The sequence below is a fragment of the Mirounga angustirostris genome, unplaced genomic scaffold (assembly GCF_029215605.1).
Source record: "Mirounga angustirostris isolate CCGP_5_RB_7025 unplaced genomic scaffold, mMirAng1.0.hap1 SCAF_12, whole genome shotgun sequence".
Classification (NCBI taxonomy): domain Eukaryota; kingdom Metazoa; phylum Chordata; class Mammalia; order Carnivora; family Phocidae; genus Mirounga; species Mirounga angustirostris.
This window is the reverse complement of record NW_026991720.1, coordinates 60,118,433-60,138,611: the sequence shown is the minus strand read 5'-3', so window position 1 is coordinate 60,138,611 and position 20,179 is coordinate 60,118,433. Positions and strand designations below refer to the sequence as shown.

The window sequence follows — 20,179 nt, the reverse complement described above, 5'->3', positions numbered from 1 at the left end:
CAAATTTCATAGTCTGTTTTCTCAAACCATAATTTCAATACATCTAAGTGAATTAAAATAATTTCAATACATCTAAGTGAATTAAAAATGTCTTCCACATAGAAACATAAATACCATTTTAGAATGGAAGTAAATAAGAATATTGGAGTCTATGTGCAGAATAAAAACAAAAACCTACCCTACATATGAATTCCTAAACCATAGCTATTTTATATATAATTTAACATTCTAAAATCATTATTACTTCTATAAAGTTGCCCACTCTTCTTACACTGTATTTTTCCATAATTTTTTTTATAAATTAATCTTTCTAAAGGAGTCTCATGTTAAAAAAAATACATATTAAAGTCAAGCCCTGAAAGTACTAGTTCAGTTCTGAGTTATTAGGCCAAATTCTTCAGTATCATGTGCAACACTGATATTTTCTGGAATCTTGGTTATTATGAAATTCTTATCACAATTGCTTAATATGCTCAATAGGCTTTTTAATTTTCTTTTATTATTTTGACCTAATTTCTTTTTTTTTTTTTTACAACTCTATATTCTCCTTCTTCATGTCAAACTCCAATTGGAAAAGAGCTCACTCACTTATTTTTACATTTTACTTTTTCTCTTTTAAGATACCCAGTACAAAATAAATAGCCTTCTAATGTTTTGTCCTTACATGCTCTTGAAAGTATTGCTTGATAGACCAAGTAACTCATTTTAGAAACTCCCATGATCTAATTAAACACTATAACAGTGGGTAAAAGATTTCTGTCCTTGTCGTATAAAGATTAGTTGACTCATATTTTAGAATTGTTCTTTTGAGTGACAGACATACTCTGTAATCCTCACCTAAAAAATAGGAATCCCTTACAGATGTTAAGATCGTATAGTAACAAGTCATTCTAGCACAAAAAGAAATTTATTTAAAAAATATATCTCTGGCTTGGACAACAGAATTAACTGTGCTACTACTCTGTAATTATCACACCTTACTTTTTTTCTCTCATTACCTAATATTTACATGAGGGGTTATTAAATCACGTAAAAGCTTGATGCCATTACCAGATGCTTTAGTGGAACAGGCAAACTTTAATAGAATGCTTTCAGTACCATTTCTAAGAAGTAAAACTATTTCAACGGTAAACAAAAATGTTCTTCAGTAACTTCTAATCCTACCTCCAACAATAGAACTTTTTTTGCCCATAGGTAAATCAATTAGTGTTTTTACTAGTGTCTTCATCTACATGACAGGCTGAGTAACAGCACCCTCCTCATGCTCCTCCATAGCCACGTCCTGATCCTGGGAACCCATAAACGATATTGACTTCCAAGATATGATCGAGTTAAAGATCTTGAGAGGGAGAGATTATCCAGGGTAGACCTTAAATGAAATCACAAGTGTCCTTAGAAGAGGTAGGCAGAGGAAGAACAACAGACTTTAGTAGACAAAGGGATGTGACCACAGAAACAGACATTGGAGTGACCAAGCCAGGAGCCGGGAGCTGGAAGCCAGAAACGTCAGCAGCCTCTAAAAGTGGAAGAAGTTAAAATGGGATTCTCCCCTGGAGCCTTTGAAAAGGAACAGGTCCTACACACACACTTTGATTTTAGCACCTTTAGACTCATTTTGGATTTCTGATCTTCAGGACTATAAAAGGACACATTTGTGTAGCTTCAGACCATTAACTTTGTTATAGCAGCTAAAAGAAAGTTAAAACAATCTGTAAAAAGGAGGTTCAAATAAATGACCTCTAAAATCCTTCTAGGATTTGAGAGAACTGATCTGCACTGTTAGCTTTGTGGATTTTTATTTTTCAGCATTTTTCATAGGCATAACTTACAGAAAGTCATTTTTAATTAGTTATTCAGGATATAATATTCTTTGATTCTTTGTTGAAATCAGTCTCCTGGGTAATAGCTTGTCATCATCAACACGTGGCAAACACTAGGGGAGATATTTCTTTTAGTTTATTTTACCAAGTTGAAGGAAAATGTTATATTTTTAATTAATTTTCTACGTTTGAGTAGCCAATTCAATTAGAAATTCAAAACACGAGAATCTTGCAGAAATCAGCTGCCAGATTTATTAATCTATCTGAAAATAAAAACAAGCGAACAAAAAGTAGAATAAAAACAGAACTTAAAAAAAAAAGAAAACTTTGGAATACATTTCCCAAAAGAGTTTATAATGCAATGTTTTGAACCCTTCTGTATTGGAAATATCCTTAATGTTGGCCAATTACTCATTTTGTTTTGTGAGTCACTACCTGAAGCAGAAAAATAGTTTGTCCTTAAATATATAATTAATACCAGTTCTTCCTTGATCCCTTAAGATAACTCATAGTCCAATTCTTCCCCAATGGGAAATTAGAACTAGAACTTTAAAAAGAAAAAAGAAAAAGGAAAAAAAGAAAAAGGGGAAAAAAAGAAAAAGAATCCTCAATACAATTTCATTTAGATGGTATTTTAAAGACCCACTTTTAATTACTCCTTCAATTTCTCCAAATATGTTAATTCTCTTTCCAATAAATCTTTAGCTTAATATTTTAAAATTTGTTTTTATTCTAAGTGCTGTAAATGGCCATATGAGCATAGTGGGGGGGGGGAGTTCTCATTTTTAAGGCATACTTATTAGCCCATAGTGGGCCAAATGATATATAAGGTATATGCAGAACAATCATTGAAATCAAAGGTTACTACATATGTTGAAATTAAAATAGGCCCTTTTGTAGGATTAAATGTGAGTAGTATTGATTACGGTATGTGGGCTTCCCAATAACCGTTCAGTTTAGATACATGATCTGTGATCTGTGCCATGCTGGAAAATGGGGTAGCCAGGAAATCATCTTTCGACAATCTTTCCTGTGCTCGTCAAGAAATGCTTTTATAGGTTCATTTGGCTTTGTGTTTAGGATTTTTTTTTTCTTAACATTTCACTGTAGGCGCTTAAAAAATGTTGTTCCTCTGGGATATTGATGGATTGGACAAAATTCAGGCTTCTTGTTTGAACGGTTTAGCAAGCTATTCAAAGATATTATAACACCATTTACTTTTTTTTTTTTTGTCCAAGGTGAATGAAACAACATATCCTGCTTTCAATTAGTCTCTCCAAATGCCAAACACAAACAAAACAAAAACCTTTGAAACTTTAAATCTTTAAGTTCTTCTTTCAAACAATCCAATCACGTTTATGCAAGTGTCCAAGGGTCCAAAACAAGGTATCATCGCCAGCACTATGTCATACAGCAACTTCCTCAGCTTCTTTGACAGTTTGTAAATTTTCTGCTTCACCAAAAGTTACAAAAGTTTCCACAGTTTCCCTTAGCAAGCTGAAGCTTACTCTTCATTTGTCAATGTGCATAAAAGCTGCTCAGAGCATAGCATGGCATAAGCTATTTTTTAAGCAATAAATGGTTGGAGTCATCTATTTTGTCCTGAAATGCTATCTGTAGTTCACTGCATTGCTTATAAATGGTCATAGTAAATTCAGCATGAAAGAGAATATTACAGAAAAGACAGCAGCAGAAGCATTAGCATTATCTAATATTTATATATGTTATCAACATAACACAGCAGTAAAAGGTTTAAATGCATATCAACGGGCACCATGTCTAAAAATTACTATAGTACCTATTTAGTGTATCGGATATTTTTCTTAAGGAGTGCTTGCTGTATCTAGAACAGCATAATATGTGATTTAGTACAGTTAATTCTTATCGATTAAATAATGTTTCTTTATGTACTCAAGGAAGTGAGATAGATTTCCTTTTTTTTTTTTTGCTTCATTGTGATCCCAGATTTAACATTTAAATGAAGATCTCAAAGGACCATGACAGATCATTATTTAACTGAAATGGGTTCCAAAATATTTAAATGACAGTATGATTTGCGTCTCAACAGCAAGGTGGCACCAGGTACACGGAATGCTACTGGCCTGTGACTCGCTTTGGAGTCAGAGTCCAAAACTGTGCCCCTCATGTACAGTCATGGTGATCACTCAACTTCGGAGAGAATTACCCGTTTTACGGTTATCCTCTGTGAGTCAGATAGAAAGCAAAACAAAACAAAAAACAGCAAATGCGATCTCTAAATACCTTTTTACAACAGGTACAAAACCAGTCATTTCTAACAGGTAAACTGCCATTTACAGTAGGGGTTTTTTGTGTGTTTTTTTTGTTTTTTTTTTTTTAAGTTTTTTTTGTTTTTGTTTGTTTTTTGTACACCTTGCAGAGACTCAGAAATGAGAGGGGAAAATGCCCAAGGCAAATAGTCTCCAAGTGGGTATTTACACAATGTGAATTAACTGTACCATAGATACCCAGAGAGAATGAACACTTTCTTATGTTGTTATGAAATCAAATAAACATGATATAGCTTCATCATACTTAAAACCTGTAGGACCCCATCCCAAGCCTAAGTAAAAAGTAATCCCCATATTCCCCCACCCATTCACCCATTATCTTCCTGTTACACAGAATAAATGTTTAGATTACACCTACCCACCCTCAAATAAAGTGCGCAGTCCATGGCAGACCATAGAATAATGCAACAGGAAAGCCCCTTTTTGTGTATTATTATTTAAAAATAAAATACAAACAACAAAAATCAAACGAAGATTGAAGAGAACTCAGAGAGTCTCTGCATCCTGCAAAAAGAGGAGAAGCGCGAGGAGGCCCTGCATGACTGTCACTTGTGTTAATACACGTAGCCTTCATTGTAGGGGTGGGGGTTGCAGCATCCCCCTTCGGGCATGTAGGCCATGCTCTCGTCAAAGTGAGACAGAGGCACCGTGTCTTCTTCATTGATGTGACGTTCCATGTCCGTCTTCAGCAGTGGGCGCTGATTATCTGGGAAGGCCATGGAGAACAGGGCTTCCGGATCACAGACAAATTTGTAGACATATCTCTCTCCGGCCACCTGATGAAAATACGGAAGAGAAAAACCCATCCTTACGTGTGGTGACAGATGTTAACTAAGCTTACCAGGGTGATCATGTCACGATATATACAGACAGTGAATGACTACGTTGTGCACCTGAAACTGACATAAGGTTATATGTCAATTAACCTCAAAAGAACCACAATCTTCACAATCCCCAAATGGGGAAGAGCAGGAAAAGAAAAGAACAAAAACATGGTTTAATATGTCAGAAAGGAAGCATAACAAAAGGAAAGCAGCCAAATGTTAAAAGATATCCATGAAAGCAAAAAAAAAAAGTCCTTACTTTGTGCAATGAACTTCAGTCCAAGAGAGGGAAATGTGGCCTTGAGTAATGATTGACCTTGAGTAATTACATTCATTCCAGGCACAGCTAGAAAGCTTAGCAGTTTGCTTGTTTTAATATAAAGGTAAACTTACATTGTTATTTCAGGGGGGAAAAATCAATGATTTCATGCAGGTATCTCACAGTGAAATTTTGTGTCCTTTGTTTTAAATGGTTATATCTTTATTTATAAAATAACTGGGCCTTTAAGGTATAGTGTCTCCCTCTTAATATTACATTTCTGAAATTGTAGAAAACCTAAACTTCCAAACCTTAAGAGAAAAATGTGCTGTGTTCTTAATAAGACAAGACTAGTGACTCACTGATTCACAGGGTGAACTGGTTCTTTTCTTTCTCTCTCTTTTTTTTTTTTTTGGCACTGTGTATGCTCACCAAAAAAAAACAAAACAAAACAAAAAAAAACCACCCAAAAGATGCATAGCCTTATTTAAATGAAAGATGGATCAAGAGGACAGCATTATCTTGGGTACAACACTTTTAAAAATGAAGGCAAGATGCATTAGACAGAAGTTAAGGATGTGTGTAAAGCGTCAAACTGAAGTAAGAGGTGTAAAAAAGTGAAGGGAATTTAAAATATACAATGCATAGGGAGGAAATGAGAAAAAGAAATGTGAGAGCTGCCTGAAATAAAGGAGAAATACCATAATTTGTAGGGAATGACATGTCCCAAACTTAAATTTTGAAGACTAATGTTTCTCTAGGAAATTATGAACAATTGAGTGAAACAAATATGCAACCCCCCCTCCATTAACAGACAAAACTGAGGTTCTCAAAAAAACAGGAGTGGGTTGGGGGTGGAGGGTGGGAGGGGTGTGTGTATGAATACAATTCTTTGTATTGACATTGAGGTAAACCTCCATGTGTATGCAGAGATTAGTAATTTTAGAAAAGCGAAAATTATTCAATGCCTCTGGGTTCCTATGTATCAAAAAAAGGCACTGCTGGTTGCTTTGCCATGGAGAATGTTAAGTTCATGGTTTGTAAACTATCTGTATATGTTTGGAAAATAACAATCAACTATCAAAGAGTGCTACTCTTCTGGACCCAAGATTTACAACACTATTTTGTCCTGGATGTTTTAGCTTATAAGAGGAACCAATTTAGAGAATCCAAATAATCTGAATATTCTTAGGTTTGAATACAGTGAACACTTAGCTTTTATGAATTTGTACATGTTTCTTTTTTTTTTTTTTTTTTTAAGATTTTATTTATTTGACAGAGGGAGACACAGCGAGAGAGGGAACACAAGCAGGGGGAGTGGGAGAGGGAGAAGCAGGCTTCCCGCGGAGCAGGGAGCCCGATGTGGGGCTCGATCCCAGGACCCTGGGACCATGACCTGAGCCGAAGGCAGACGCTTAACGACGGAGCCACCCAGGCGCCCCTTGTACATGTTTCTTAATCGGTCCTCAGTTCCCCTTTTTTTGTGAAACAGAGCTTCTTTGGAAAGCCTCTTGTAAAACTGAGATGGAAGTCTCTAGGACATTGCACGGCAAACAGAGCAGTCGGTGTAAATTCATTTACTTTAGTCCTTTATAGAAAGGAAACTAAGTTCATAAAGGTGAAACTGCCATAAAAATAAAAACAGGCAGTATCAGAAACAAAGCTAAGATATGAAATCCCAGTTTTCCCTTTATTTCTTTATTCAAAGCTTTTTGAGAAAAAAAAAAAAAATGGCCTGCAGACCTTAGAGCTTTTAATAACCTGCTTTGTTTTGTTTAGAGCCACAGAAAAAGAGGTATTTGCCTCAGGCTGCTGGTAGTTTTTTTATCCAACCTGTTGCTATTGGTTATAATTGGAAATGATTTGATAAATCACTGTGGGGAATTAAAATGTACAGCATGCAATCAAGATTATAGAATCTCTTAAGGAATCTGCCTTAACTCATGGCTTCCTATGATTTTTCATACGAAAAAAACATTTTTGGAACTACGACTATATTTATGGAACTATGTTAAATGTCACGGAGTTTAGAACAAGCGCTGATAATTACCAAGGGAAATAATGTCTTTCATTATTAGTAATACAATTACAATCTAGAAAATGCTGTACATTAAATATACCCAAATCACAGTGCTGAGATAGATAAAACATGAATTTTTTTTTTAGGGGAGATGAATTGGAAGTTAACAAGGAAGTATCTTTTGAACTGTGCTTTGAAAGACTAGATATTTAAATTATGTGTTAACCTTTTATTTATTTTTTTAATGTGTTAACCTTTTAAATCTCAGAAGTAACATAAAAAAACTGGCAGAAAATTAAAAAATTATAGATTAAACCAAAAGAAATAGTGATCTATCATGATATCATCCACAAATAACTGCTGTTAAAATATGTGCACAGATTTCTCTAGGCATTTCTAAGTTTTGAAATAGAAGGTCACACCCGTACAATCTAAAAGCCAAACTCCATCATTTCTTATCTCTTTCAGAACTACTGAAATAAGCAGGGTTTTTCTACATGTTTGATCCATTTGATTATTCTGATTTCAATTTCTAATCTTTCCAGGTAATTGTCCTGAATATACACCACACACATATATAATTTAAGTTTAGAAACAAGTGTGGTCATACAAACATTTTCCCCTACACACTGAAAGATAAAATTCCACATCATAGGGTTTTGTTTTTTGTTTGTTTTTTTTAAGGACAGCGTAATTACCCTCTGAATGACTCTGTTAGGATTGCTTAACCATTAGAATGGTGCAGATGTTGGGTACAATCAGAAGGCAAGACACTCTATACAGAGGGCAGGACATCAGTGAGGCAAAGGGGGAGTCACAGGTGCGTCAAATGGTAGCAAGGAAAATGGCTCAAGGCATGTGAGGAAGAAGAGTAAACATGTCTGTAAAAATGGTAGAAAGCCTTCATTTTGGGGCTCGTTACAAGTAGACTTCAGTTTTGTATGTTGCACCATTAAACAACCTATGTTTTCTTATATTATGCAGCAGCATGCCAAAAGTTCTGCCGCAGACAGACGTTTTGCTAGTCTATCTTAGCTGCTAAAGAAATAGTTGCAAATAGTTTCTTTTACCTTATTTCATTTAATAATGACAACAACTTGATGAAGTAAGAGCACCACCATTTAGCAGGAGAGGACTCTGTTCAAAACGGTGATCCACAGAGAAGGCAGCGTGCAAACCTAAATCCTGCGTGCATTTTCTTTGACATCTGCACACCACTGCCCAGGGGACCTGAGCACCTACTGTGTCAGCCCACTGCACAGCCAGCCCACTCCATGGGTCAGGAATTAGCTAGACAGTGAGGGAAATGAAAGGAATGGAATGCGTCTGAAAGGATTTGGCTGCAAATGGGAAAGGTGCGTTGGGAGGAAGGGAGGAATTAAAAAAGGACCCCAGGGTTGAGGTGGAGAAGACAGGGGAGAAGGTAGGTAACGGTTGTATGTCTTGAAGGTGAGATTCAGGGAAATAAGAAGTGAGTAATGAATTCAGCCTTATCTTTCAAGCATCTTGGGCACCGTAACTTCTGAGAGCTGGCAAACTCCAGAGCACCGATTCCCTTTGGTCTAAAAACTCAATGAAGCTGTTTCCTCTATTCTAGCATGTTTCATGTAGCAAATGGTCTGGTTTTTCTTGGCGTAACTACAGTGGTATAAAAATATGCCACAATCTGCAATATATAACTAAGTTTGTGTCCCCCACATGAACAAAGGATGCAAAATAAAACAGTAATGTTCACAAGAGATAAATCAAGATAAACTTAGTTCACAGCCTAGACAATAGGCATGAATACACATGCAAGGCTGAAGGATGTAACAATAACAAATAGCCGACGTTTTATCTTTATTCATTTATTCATTACCTTCTTCAAAAATTGTATATTTTGTTCTATGTGGATTCCATCTGTTTTATCATAAGTTTTTAAGAGCCACCTTCAAATATTTAGAGAAGCTCATTTGAAATAAAGTAAAATACATTTACCTTAACTTCATTCACCAATGAAATAACATCAAACACTTATTTTTAATAAATGGTTTAGGTAACTAAGCTGTCAAACAGCAAAACCAGGCAAGACTTCAGACAAGAAGGGGAAAAGTAAGAATTCAGTTAGTATTGGAATCCATAAACAAAAGCATTTCAAAATTATGTAACTGTGGAGAATGTAGCAGACTATCGACAACTTCTGGGACTATATGGGACTATTAATACTGAAACAACATTTTTTACCAAACACGGTAAAGTTGGGACTTCCAGAAAGTCTACTAGTTTCTATAAGGTATTATTACATAGGTCTATAATGCCAATGGATTTATAAATAGAAAGGCTTGTCATACACCCAAAACCAAGAGCTAAGCATATGTTAAAATGAGTGAAAACCTTGCTTCAGCAATGCAATGACATGTGGCTTTTAAAGTATGACATGCAGATTAATGTGCAACATTTCAATGAATTTTAATGCTGCTGTAGCTGCTCACCTTTTGCATGATTCCTTTCTCATAATAATAGCGAAGCGAACGGCTAAGTTTATCATAGTTCATAGCTGGCCTGTTTTTCTGAATGCCCCAACGCCGGGCCACCTGCCACCAAAACAGAATCACATTGTACTGTTAAGTATTACCTTATCAAGATATTTCATAAAACATTAGTGAATTAATCAGTTACTTCCAAATCTTCCAAAACACATCCAAATTAAAGACATAAGTAAAGAGGCAAAAGCTATCATGATCTGAATTTTCCTGTGTCCTGGTTTGCTTTTAAACCAGGCGTGCAGTGATCATTCTGCAACTTCACAATAGAATTCTTTGTCACTATTGTTTTGGATACAAAATCAAATGGAAATAAGGGGATGTGTTTACAGTGGGAATGAACAGGCTGCAATTCACCAAAATGAGGCAAGTTTCCCATTCTGAGATATACTGCCTGTTTTTTCCTTCTTAGTTTTTCTGATAAAACCTATAGACCAAGAACAGCTTAGGGATCTCTTTGTAAAAGTGTTTTCTAAGGTTATGATAAACTAAAGAAAAAAAAAATATGCTGTTTGCTACCGAAGAAAAGAATGAACAAGTGGCACTGTATGTGTAACAGAGGAAATAGTATACAAATTCATAATCTGAACTGCAAATAATTTTTATTGCCCAAAGCAGCATCAGAATAAAACTGTGAACAATACTAAAGTGGAGAATTAAGCATTCATTTAGAGAACAGTAATTGGATACTAAAAATAAGAAGGAAGTGGAAAAGGTCACCATGTACATGAATCCACAAACAAAAATCTCTAAAGCAGAATGTCCACTTTGTTGTTCAGTGAAAAACCTCAGAGCTTCTGAGGAGGTGGCTTTGGAGGAGCAACTTCTCTGGCAAAGCAGAGTTTTCCAAGGAACCCTCCTTCCTCAATGTATATATACATACCCCCCCCCCACCTCACCGCCACCCTGGGCTGGCTGAAGCATTACACTGAACCATGCAGCCTGCTTCTGCTACCCCAGCTAAAGTCAGGTTCTCATTAATTTCCGTATTTTATTCGTCTGAGCAGAAACTGCAGCTGTCGTGCATACCTAGGCAACCCCAAGAGAACATTATCTAATAGGGTTAGTGTTTTCCTTCATTTCTATGAAATTCCAAGTTGTTGCTATGTCACATATCCTAAAATAGACTGCTTTTCAGAGAGATCGTTCTGTCTCTCTCCACTTTATTAGCAATTACCTTTCCCCAGGGTTTTTTTCTTTCAAAAATACTGATCCTTGCTATTTTCTCTCTCCCTAATTTGTATTTCCTGAATGAAGATACAATGTAATTTCGCCACATGCATCAGGATACTTCTTTAAGAGCAGAGAGATGTGATGTAACGGGAACATGACTACGTATCCAAGCAGTCACCATGGCAGGCACACCCGAATTTTCCAGAGATAAACTTCATTTTAATCTAAGTGTTCGAAGCAATAGTGCAATGGGAGGGTGGCAGTAAGAAATGAAAGCCATATTATCTAAATAAAATGTCTTTTAAAAACCTAACAATGATTCATTGTTTGCGTATAACACCCAGTGCTCCATGCAGAACGTGCCCTCTTTAATACCCATCACCAGGCTAACCAATCCCCCCTCCCCCTCCCCTCTAGAACCCTCAGTTTGTTTTTCAGAGTCCATAGTCTCTCATGGTTCGTCTCCCCCTCCGATTCCCCCCTTCATTTTCTCCTTCTTACTATCTTCTTCTTCTTCTTCTTTTTTTTTTTTTTTTTTTTTTAACATATAATGTTTTATTTGTTTCAGAGGTACAGGTCTGTGGAACCCTACATCAAAAACTAATGATATAATGTATGGTGACTAACATATCATAATAATAATAAAAAAAAACCTAACAATGGACATCAGCAAATCTTTAACAGATTTGGCAACTGAAGAGCATGCTAACCTCGAAGGGCCATGAAAATAAACTCTTAATATTTCCTTAAATTAAACACCAGTTTCTGAATACCTTTTCATTTATAAATGATTCTCCTCTAGAAATTCACCAGGATGCACCCAGAAAGTAAAATACTTGCAACCAACTTTAAGACAACCCTGTGGAGGGTGCCTGGGTGGCCTAGTTGGTTAAGAATCTGCCTTTGGCTCAGGTCATTATCCCAGGGTCCTGGGATGGAGCCCCAAATCAGGCTCCCCGCTCAGTCTGCTTCTCCCTCTCCCTCAGCCCCCCCCCAACCCTGCTCATGCTGGAGTGCGTTCTCTCTCTCTCTCTCCCTTCCACAAAAATAAATAAGTAAATAAAAATCTTAAAAAAAAAAAAAAAAAAGATAACCCAGTGGAAGTCTCTAGGGAGAGAAAGACGATTTTTTTTTTTTTTTTTGATACCATAAGCAGATTCTGACTTTTAGGATGCCAGTTAATTCTCAGCACAAGTGGGTATTAGGAGACATTTTAAAAGAATAAAATATATTCTTAGAGGTGTTTGGATTTGTTCAATGTCACATTCATCATAAGGGGAAGGGGGACACACCAAAACACCTCCGAGATGCAGACAAGTTATGCAAGGTAAGTTCTAGAAACCTGCTCTACCACAGCATGCCCACAGTTAACAATACTGTATTGGACACCTAAAAATTTGGAAGAGGGTGGAGCCCATGTGAAATGTTGTTACCACCAGAATAAAAACAAAAAAAGACTGAAACTTAAAGTCAACAAATAACACAACTAATTTCCAGGATAGGTTAGACCACCTACCAACTCAGCCCACTCAGCGCTCATGGGGAGCCACGCATCACTACTACCTCCCACACCGCTCAAAGCCAACGCAGCGTTCTCAACATGGAGTGGGTGTTGTGGTGGTAACGCTTCCAGTGACTTCCTTACGATACGCCTTCAAGTGAAAACTTCGACTGCTAGTAAGGAAACCGAAAAGGCGACTACACTATGAAAATCTCTCTTGGGGCACTAGGGTGGCACGGTTGGTTAAGCAGTTAAGGGTTGAGCTCTTGCCTGCAGCTCAGGTCAGGATCTCAGGGCTGTGGGATCGAGTTCCATGTCGGGCTCTGCGCTCCGCGCGGAGTCTGCTTGTCCCTCTCCCTCTGTTCCTCCCCTCACACACTCTCTTTCTCTCAAATACATGAATACATAAAATCTTTAAAAAAAAAATCACTTACTGTCAAATGAATTAAGTAGGAAAATGTAATAGCTCAAGCATTAATTGATTTTTAAAAATCATGTTTGAATACCCAACAGTAAACCTGGAAACCACAATCAGGTCCTGGTTATCAGAGTTCCTGGTAACTCTTCTAGCTCAACAAGTTTGAGTAACTTTGAAAGACTTCTTCTCTGAGACCTAGAGATGCTTTACTATGTTAATAATTGTTCCCTGAGACAATTCCCTAGGATCTATGATGAATTTGAAAATAACTTCTCATTATCTCAAATATCTCAAAAAGAGAGATGTTAAAGAGCACGTGCTTGCTAATGTTACCCAAACACACTGAGCAGATCATCAGCCCAGGATGACAGCCTCACTCAATATCATTTTAAACTGCAAAATGAAATAGGAAGAAATGAATCAAGGAGTATCTCCTACAAGAATGGCTTCAGAGGCACCTTCCAGGAGCCATGCTGAGAGAGACCCCCAAAGAGTTCCTGTGTGGTACAAGGAGGAGGGCGACCGTGGGCCACAGAGGCTAAAGAAATTTCACAAAGACTTCCCAAAGAATAAATTTAAATGGCACAGCCATTGCCTAATGGAAGCAACTGCAACAGTGAGCAAAGAGGCATGAGAAATGTGTTGTTTCGTTGTGAACAAAAGCCTTAGGAGGCTTAGTACTTACTGAACAACTACCACTGAGTTAGTTACTTTTTGGAAATGGTCTACTGACTCTGAATCACCTGGCCCTTTTTTACTTTATGAGTCTTCCACAGAAAGGTATCTAAATGTTTATTGTATTGAGCAGAGGTAATGGTATGCCTTTCGTGCATTTAAAAATCACAGAAATTCAGAATCTGATGAAGTTAATGGTCATCTGTTCAAGTCTTCTATTCTTCTTATTCAACCTGAACATCATGAAAGTCAACAACTGCTAAAGAACTTAATTACATTCATAAGGATTTTATTCTTCTGAGATCAGTAGTGACCAACATAATTCAGTAATTTTTTCACCTTAACAAATATATGGCAAAAATAAAAAGTTCTGTTTCTGCTCACTTCATTTTAGTTGTAGGTAAAGGGAAATAACTGATATAAATTCCTGTTGAATGTACTCAGTTCTAGGATGAACCAACTCTTGCAGTGATTATTAACATGTGTGATGAGGTGAAGAGCATACACTCCCATCATGTTAAAGGGCTTGCAAGTTACTTTACATTAAGTGTTTCCAGTCTCCCTTTGTTAGTGCTTCACATTTTTACGGGTCTTTCACTTACATCATTTAAGCACATCTACATAAAAATGAATTTCCTTTGACAGACAAATTAAGCCTTAGACACACTATGAAATTCAAATACCCAAATACTTAGCCCATACTAGATGATGGATATTTTCAAATTCTGATATCGAGCCCTCTGTGCGTGTGTGTTTCATTAGGGCAATGGAGATGCAAAGCTAACCCTCTAGACCACTAGTGTATTGATATAATCTGAATTAGACATAATTATGCTAACCAGCTCCTTTTATTTCAAACTTCTTTTAATACAAATTTGAATCAGACCATCTCTTAAATAAGGAAGATGACTTATTTTCTGGATATCAAACAAGGACATGTTATCTGATTATGAATGAATATACAGTTTCAGAGGGCAGAAAATTTAAGATGTATGGGCCCATTAGCCTAGGTTGTAGATGTCCAGTCTATACTAATCTAAACTAATCACTTTGGGTTCAAAATAGCTGGATATCTTCCTAGATTTTACATGTTTTTGAGGTGTTTAGACCCTATAGCCAATATGAGCAGGCATAGGCATGTTAATTGCAAGTCATCCAGGGATGCCTGAGTGGCTCCGTTGGTTAAACGTCTGCCTTCAGCTCAGGTCATGATCTCAGGGTCCTGGGATCGAGTCCCGCATCGGGCTCCTTGCTCAGCCAGGAGCCTGCTTCTCCCTCTGCCATTCCCCCTGCTTATGTGCATTCTTTCTTTCTCTCTCTCTCTCTCTCAGACAAATAAATAAAATCTTTAAAAAAAAAAAAGGCATCCATTGCTTTCTTGACTAATGTAAACTAAAGTCGATTTTAATAGTAGCTGAGAAAGCACCTTTAGTAAGATACAAACATTTTTGTATATAAAAGTCACCTTTCTGTAGAGGTCCAAAATGCAATCGGTGGGTTATGCTGTAATAATAACAGTAGTTTTAAGCCTAAAGCTAGACCTGAGGAGAATAAAAATTGAACTGAGAAGTTTTTCAGGAAAACACTCCATTTGCATGTACATGAGGGTCATATTCATTTCTTATTTTAAATGTACTTTTTTTTTCCCTTTGCCCACTTTTTTTTTTTTTAAGATTTTATTTATTTATTTGAGAGAGAGAATGAGATAGAGAGCATGAGAGGGGGGAGGGTCAGAGAGAGAGGCAGACTCCCTGCTGAGCAGGGAGCCTGATGTGGGACTCGATCCCGGGACTCCAGGATCATGACCTGAGTTGAAGGCAGTTGCTTAACCGACTGAGCCACCCAGGCGCCCCCCTTTGCCCACTTTCTAATTCAGAAGGTTTCCCTAAAGTTTTAAAATTAAAAAAATACATTTTTAGCATATTAATCAATATTTGTTTCTTTATATTGTAATATATCCAATTTTCCTAACAAAAATCTACGAAACCCACCTCTTCAGGCTCAATCAGTTTAAATTCCATGCCTCGCCCAGTCCACGCAATGAAATGAGAATTAGAAGGGTCATCCAGAAGAGCTACCAAAAACTGCCAGAGCTGAAGTGATCCCCGCCGCTGGTATGTGGGTCCTTCCCGATACATTCCTGGCTCCTGTTTGATGTCTCCTAAATTAAAAAATGTTAAAGTTTCTATTATTAGCAATATTATGACATTTACATAAAATTTACATTAAACCAATCATGAAAATGTTTCAGCCACAACCACTTTACAGGTTTCTATGAAATATAACGTTACCACTTTAAATAGGGCTTTAAAACAGTTAAAGGATTTAATGTAAACCAAGAACCTGTACAAACTTACAGACAACTATATATAACATATAAGGGTCAAAATGAATGCAAACAGGTGTAGAATAAATCCACGAATGTCATTTGCTTATTAAAATTTTGTATAACTATCTTTCTGTTTTCACTCATTTATTTAAAAACCATACCATCCAATCACACTTCTTGCTTTTATTGTTAATGACATTATTCACTACTCTAAGCAACATGGAAGAGGGAGTAATTGATTTTAAGCTCTGGACATTTTATTTGTACAAATTCTGCAAACTATACTTTGTAATACCTCATTGACCAGTACATGAAAAAATTTGCAAATTTTAATGCAAATATTTCAAAGCAAATTTACTTTTATTTATTTATTTTTACAGATTTATTTATTTATTTGTGTGAGAGAGAACAGGGGGAGAGGCAGAGGGAAAGGGAGAGAATCCCACGCAGACTCGCACTGAACCCCATGGGGGACTCAATCCCATGACCCTGAGCTCATGACCTGATCCAAAATCAAGAGTTGGATGCTCAACCAATGGAGCCACCCAGGCGTCCCATCTCACAGGAAATTTAATTCTTAAATTCTGAGTTAAGTAATCTGTACTTTATGTAAATTAGGAAAATCACACAGGTAAATCAGGGCATATCGGATTATCATCAGACCATCTTTTCCCCACACCTCCATACTGGCACTACCACTTTCTTAACTGGCAGCAAATAAAAATTCATTTTTCTTTATCTCTTGTTTGCACTTCAGTCACATGAATTTAGCTTGCTGGTCTTTTTCTAAAAGTGCAATCTAAAAACACATATACAGGAGCTTTCTATAAATCTATCTTTTTAATCAAGAAAGTCTGGTTTCTGTTACATTTATTTGTTATTTATATATAGTGTAAAAACCAGTAGTATTAAGTAGATTACAGCAATAAGGGTGTTAGTGTTGTAATTCTTCTGGTATAAATCTGGTCAGTTATTTTGTTTTTAACAAACAAAAATTCAGTCATAACTCCTGATTATTTACATCTACCTCCAGTCAACCATCCCCAAAAATATGTGGAATTGGTCACACTGGGGATTGAGTGTCTAGGCCCCTACAAACATATCATCGTTAATGCATGAATTTCTCTTCTCCACTATAGAAACAATTCAGACAGAATATATTCAAGCCAATCTATTCACAGTAAGTGTGAATTATAAAACAGACCAGATCAAAGCTTCTTAAAACTTTCTTTTGGTTAAGAGACAGACCTACACCTCTTAAAATAATTACAAAAAGAACAACACTTTTAAAAACCACAACCAAAATAAAATTATTCAGTCAATAGCTGTAAAGAAATCATTATGTCATTTTGGTCTAAGCTAGATAATACAGAAGTGTCTCTTCATATTGATTTCAATGACAGTTTTATTTATCTCAGTTTTTCCTTCAGAGACTTACAAATTTTTTCACGGGGGTAACTGAGCAATTATGCAGAGAGAGTGAAACACTGTCAAATTTTATAATCTCTAGATTGTTTCTGCCTATAAATGTGACGGACTATCCTAGCCTTGTCAATGAAAAAATAACCTTTTGCTTTTCTATTCTCTTGTTCTCTAGTCCTTATCAAATATAAAACTATCTTGCAAAAAACATTTTCTTAGTACAAAGTTGAAGAATATTTAAAAGTCAAAGGGAATAATCAAGATAGATTGCTTCCCTAAACATTAGTGTGACTTAGGCCTGTTAGTAGTTTTGAGCTCTTTTTATTTCCTTATATGTCCATACTGGTAATCAAGATTTCTTAAAATGTTAAGCTCACTAAGAATGAAAAACAAAACAAAACAAAACAAAAAACTGATGGAGTTCATTCCAAAAAGTGAAGGCTTTATGCTTTGTCTTAAGAGAAAAGGCTGTGTTTTAAGAACTGTGACTCTGTTAATGATGCTAACTAGCACCTACCACACTGAAGCTCGAAGCTTAAAACTAACAGCTACTTAGAATAAGGCCAAAAAAGTGACCCCTATGAGAGCTTAACCCTGTGACCTTGAGTGAATTTAGCCATTTAAAGGAAGACTAAGGAAACAGATCTTCCCCAAATGATCATTCTTTCTGAGAAAGGACCAGAGTAGCAAAAACCTCAGTAACAGAGTAGTCTTCAAGAAACTAATTAGAGATGGAGAAGCAATCTGAACATGCACTTCGCTGTTTAAATAATGACAATTAAAAACTTCTGAGAGCTACCAAGTCATTACAGCCATGATCCCTAAAGTTTGTGCAATCAGCTAATCAGAGGGTCCCTGCTCATTTCCTGTTAAACAATCAAAGCAGGAAATACGGAGACCACTCTGAAGAACCACTAAATCAACTAACTGTTCACTTTTCCCCAAGCTTCCTCGTAGATGCTGACTTCTGCCACCTTTGTCAAGAAAAAAAAAAAAAAAAAAAAATTCTATCTAACTTGACACTCTTTTCTAAAATCTGGGACCTTTTCACTGCAATAGCGAGTGATATTAAAAGGGTAATGCTTTCCTAACTCCATCTTAAGCAATTACAAAGTAATTGCACATTAGTAATGAACATCTTCCCAGGGGGAAAAAAAAGGAAAAACAAAAAAGAACGACAAACAATCACTAACTAAATGGGCAGCTATGTTGTTCCTGTGTTCCATAATGCATCTTTTCACGAACAGTAAAAGGAAAGAGGCTGCATTAGTCATCTGTGCATCCACAGTAGCACGCTTTCTGTTCTGCTTTGTTAATTATGGGATCAGCTTTCAATAAATCTCGAACAACAAGCCGCATGTGCTCAGCAGGGCAATGGAAAGACCCCTCGTACTCTACACAAAGCTCAGCAAGAATGATAGTCTCTGGTAGTATCTTTAAAAATGAGCTCTCTCATAGGACAAAAGAAAAAGCTTCTGAATAGGGGAAGGAAGAGAGAACTTATAAAAGGTAAAGTTTAGCAAGAGTTGAATGCATCATAAATGATGTGCATGGAAATCTTTAAGTAGGGATGTCAACTGTTTTCAGGAGAGCCAAAGGTGATCTCTCCACTCCCTCTTAAAAAAATGGAACTTGAAGCGCAATGAGAAACCTACCGTCAAATTTCTCCGGGACAACACAGGTGTCATCGTAAAACTGCCTGGGGCCCTTCTCAAACATACAGCCTGTGGGAGGAAATAGGATACATTTATTCATGATACAAATGAAGCTCACAAGCAATTTAAAATACAGCCATTAACCACAAAAACTGGGGTAGAAAAGGACTTTGCCATTTTTTAGCTCCATGACCTTAGACACACTCTTCAGCCTCTGTGTCTCTGTTTCCTCACCTATAAAATGGGAATGATAATGAATCACCTATCTTAAAGGGGTTGTTGTGAGGATTAACTGATTTAATACAGCAAGTTTAGAATAGTACCTGGTGCACAGTGATATATGACAAGTAGATATTTATATTATCACTACTCCAAGCACAAAGCAGGTAAACACTGCCAAACCTAGAAATTACAAGATACCATCTCCTTTTTCATTTTCTTCCAAGTTTTGTTATTCATGAGACAGGAGGAAAATCAAGATGAGTTACTTATATTTACCTTGCACAATTACCCTGATAAACTGAAACGCATTCAGTTTACCTCTTACTTCCCCAGAGAAATATTTAGCTAGGCTAACCTTATGTTTTCATCTTCAACAGCCAAGACAGTTTTAATTTTCCTTTTTAACTGTCCTTTTTTCCTGTAACAAAACTAAGTCCACAGAAAAAATGCAAAATAAATCAACAGCTTTTAGCAATCATTTTCTCCCCCATATATCCTTGACTGTGACCTTCACTGAATCGTTGCCGTCTTTAATTACCAGTAAGAAATTTCATATACTTTAGTCACAGTTTTCTTTCTCAGATGTACTGGTCTCTACGGTGAGTACATAATATTAACAATAGCAGTGACAATAATTACACTGGATTTCTGCTAAATTTTTGGTCCCAAGTATTTTGGATTTACCAGCTTATTATACTCTTCTTTAAATATAAGCATTTACTTCTATCAGTATCACTTATGCAAAACAACCAGTATTAGACCTAACCTAAAGAAGATGCACCTATCCCATCTTACTGAGGAAACAGAACGTTTATGTCATAAACCATGCACATATTTCCAGAAACACCTTAATAGGGAATGTACCCAGAGAAGATCCTTGTTATCCATTACTTTGCAGGTATCAAAGTCCATTAGATCAAAGCTTTCCCACCATGGTTACCATGAACACATCCACAATAAAAACTCCCTTCTGTAGGCCTCTCTTGTGAAATTCCATTCTTAACAATTACTTGTCTAAAAATGAAAAATC

The 20,179-nt window shown here is 36.4% G+C and overlaps 1 protein-coding gene across 3 annotated transcripts in view; it reads right to left on the bottom strand.

The window, feature by feature from the left end:
* Window positions 1-476: 476 nt before the first annotated feature.
* The window catches only part of ETV1 (ETS variant transcription factor 1), a 97,462-nt gene continuing 77,759 nt past the window's right edge, over window positions 477-20,179 (bottom strand). For all 3 annotated transcript variants that reach the window (XM_054505272.2, XM_054505273.2, XM_054505271.2), the window contains 4 exons: window positions 18,928-18,998; window positions 15,513-15,682; window positions 9,704-9,805; window positions 477-4,905 (listed from right to left, as the gene is read on the bottom strand). In XM_054505272.2, coding sequence (XP_054361247.1) covers window positions 4,684-4,905; window positions 9,704-9,805; window positions 15,513-15,682; window positions 18,928-18,998 — 565 coding nt within the window. In that variant the 3' untranslated portion in view covers window positions 477-4,683. The remainder of the gene's footprint in view (window positions 4,906-9,703; window positions 9,806-15,512; window positions 15,683-18,927; window positions 18,999-20,179) is intronic.